The 1,618-nt window shown below is 56.0% G+C and overlaps 1 protein-coding gene across 1 annotated transcript in view; it reads left to right on the top strand.

Moving 5' to 3' along the window:
• Positions 1-102: 102 nt before the first annotated feature.
• The window catches only part of LOC103809799 (mitochondrial ubiquitin ligase activator of nfkb 1-A-like), a gene marked incomplete at its 3' end in the record, with an annotated part of 1,830 nt that continues 314 nt past the window's right edge, over positions 103-1,618 (top strand). The window contains exons 1-4 of the mRNA XM_009082669.1: positions 103-216; positions 440-527; positions 607-727; positions 1,539-1,603. Coding sequence (XP_009080917.1) covers positions 103-216; positions 440-527; positions 607-727; positions 1,539-1,603 — 388 coding nt within the window. The remainder of the gene's footprint in view (positions 217-439; positions 528-606; positions 728-1,538; positions 1,604-1,618) is intronic.

The raw sequence follows: 1,618 nt of genomic DNA, 5'->3' as shown, positions 1-1,618 counted from the left end.
TGTGTGGACAGGGGCAGTGGGACTTCCCTGCTCCTAGGTGACACGGCCCTGTCCCCCAGCCAACACACTCACCTTGCAGGCATTGCTGCCCAGCCTGGCACCATGGACATACCCATCACTCCGGGGGAGCTGCTGTGTCTGGGCTCCAGCCTCGCCTTCTCCAGCCTCTTCTACTACCTGTACAGGAAGAAAGCCAGAGTTGTGGCACGCATACAGGTAGCTCTGTCCCTCAGACCTTCTCTCCTGCCCACTGTCCCTTCCCGACTGCCCTACACCCTTTGATCTGAGTGTACATCACTGATGGCTGCAGCCTGCTGCATCCTCTGCCGATGTCATGACACGCAGGACCAAACAGGTCACATCCTGCCAAGATCTCCACAGAGCCATGCCTGGCCCACCTGCCCCTGCCTGTGCTCACACTTGGTCTGTGCTCTTCCAGGAGGCCCCAAAGCTCCAGGTTGATGACGATTTGCCAGCCCTGGTGTCTGCAGCTGAAGGGAGGTGCCTGCCTTATGTTGCCCTGGAAGGTAAGGACACCCCGTGACCCTTAACCAGGACAAAGAATGGGCTCTCCTCCTTCAGCCATGACACATCCCTTGTCCTTAGGCATAGTGCTGCCAGCCAAGGCTGTGCTGACCAGCCACTACCATGCAAGGCTGCAGGGTGTGATCCAGAAACTGCTGCTGAGGGAACATCGGCTCATCTGGAACAGCTTAGCCCGGAGCTGGTGAGTGATGGGAAGGGACTGCCGGGGTGGGCTTACACCAGTGGGCCCAAACCCTCATCCTCTGGGGCCACTTGACAGGCAGAAAGTAACTTTGTTAGACTTTAGTCTTTCATCTTGGCTCAACCCCAGGAGCTCAGAGCTCCTCTGTGTGTGGCCAGCAGGACCAGAGAAGTGACCATCCCCCTGTACTCAGCACTGGCGAGGCATCTTGAGTCCTGTGTTCAGTTCTGAGCCCCTCAATTCAGGACTGTTGTGGTTTAACCCCAGCCAGCAGCCCAGAACCACCCAGCCACTCACACTCCCTTCCAAGTACTAACTGGGAAGGACAATCGAGGTGCTGGAGTGAATCCAGAGAAGGGCAGTGTAGCTGGTGAGGGGTCTAGAGGGCAAGTCCCATGAGGAGCAGCGGAGGAAGCTGGGGGTGTTTAGCCTGGTGGAGGCTCAGGGGTGATCTTATCACCCTCTACAACTACGTGAAATGAGGTTGTAGCCAGGTGGAGGTTGGTCTCTTCTCCCAGGTAACTAGTGACAGGACAAGAGGACATAGCCTCAAGGTGAGGTTTAGTTGGACATTAGGATGAATTTCTTCAGAGAGAAGGTGGTTAGACACTGGAATGTGCTGCCCAGGAAGGTGGTGGAGTCACCGTCCTCAGAGGAGTTTAAGGAAGGACTGGATGTCGCACTTAGTGCCATGGTCTAGTTGACATGGTGGTGTTCGGTCATAGGTTGGACTCCATGACCTCAGAGGTCTTTTCCAACCAAATTGATTTTGTGATTCTGTTGTCCACATCCCCACACTCTCCCCTTGTAGGAGCGAGAGTGAGCGAGTGCTCTCGGAGCAGATCTATACCGTCCCCTTCCTGCTGGCCTCACCAGGCACCGAGGCAGCAA

Source organism: Acanthisitta chloris, unplaced genomic scaffold, assembly GCF_000695815.1.
Source record: "Acanthisitta chloris isolate BGI_N310 unplaced genomic scaffold, ASM69581v1 scaffold29899, whole genome shotgun sequence".
Lineage (NCBI taxonomy): Eukaryota > Metazoa > Chordata > Aves > Passeriformes > Acanthisittidae > Acanthisitta > Acanthisitta chloris.
This window is presented reverse-complemented; position numbering and strand designations above follow the sequence as displayed.